General features: G+C 17.5%; 1 protein-coding gene across 1 annotated transcript in view; it reads right to left on the bottom strand.

The window, feature by feature from the left end:
- The window catches only part of PGSY75_1126700 (hypothetical protein), a gene marked incomplete at both ends in the record, with an annotated part of 5,279 nt that extends 4,764 nt beyond the window's left edge, over positions 1 to 515 (bottom strand). Inside the window, 2 exons of the mRNA XM_018786388.1 lie at positions 169 to 252; positions 459 to 515. Of these exons, the coding sequence (XP_018641184.1) occupies positions 169 to 252; positions 459 to 515 (141 nt within the window). Of the gene's footprint in view, positions 253 to 458 lie in introns of the transcript that reaches the window.
- Positions 516 to 537: the final 22 nt, after the last annotated feature.

The raw sequence follows: 537 nt of genomic DNA on the forward strand, positions 1-537 counted from the left end.
GTATCATCCAAATTGGTTTTTGCCAATATGTAAGAGCCCTACGAAAAAAAAATTATTAAAATTAAAAAAAAAAATAATAGGATGAGTAATATAATACATGTTATAATATATATAGTGATGAGCACAAATATATATATATTTTTTTTTATTTTTATCCTTTTTGCTTACATATATTTCTCTATAATTTGCATTTAATTTTTCATACTCATCATTTTTCCTCTTTAATTCATTTTCCATTTTTTTGATTTCTTGCTATGAATAGGATATATGAAATATGAGAGAAAATAAATAAAAAAAATAAATATATTTTAATTAGAACAAAACAATGAAGATCAATATAAATAATAATTATGTTGTAAAAATTATATTCTTATATTTTATAAATAATTATATATATATATATATATATATATATATATATTTTATTTTTTAATCTTTATATTTCCACATGTCCTTACGAGCAATTCCGTACTGATAGAATTTTTATTTTGTAATTCACATATGCTTTTTGTCATTTTGAAATTTATCTAAAAAAAT

The sequence above is a fragment of the Plasmodium gaboni genome, chromosome 11, assembly GCF_001602025.1.
Source record: "Plasmodium gaboni strain SY75 chromosome 11, whole genome shotgun sequence".
NCBI classification, from domain to species: Eukaryota; Apicomplexa; class Aconoidasida; order Haemosporida; family Plasmodiidae; genus Plasmodium; species Plasmodium gaboni.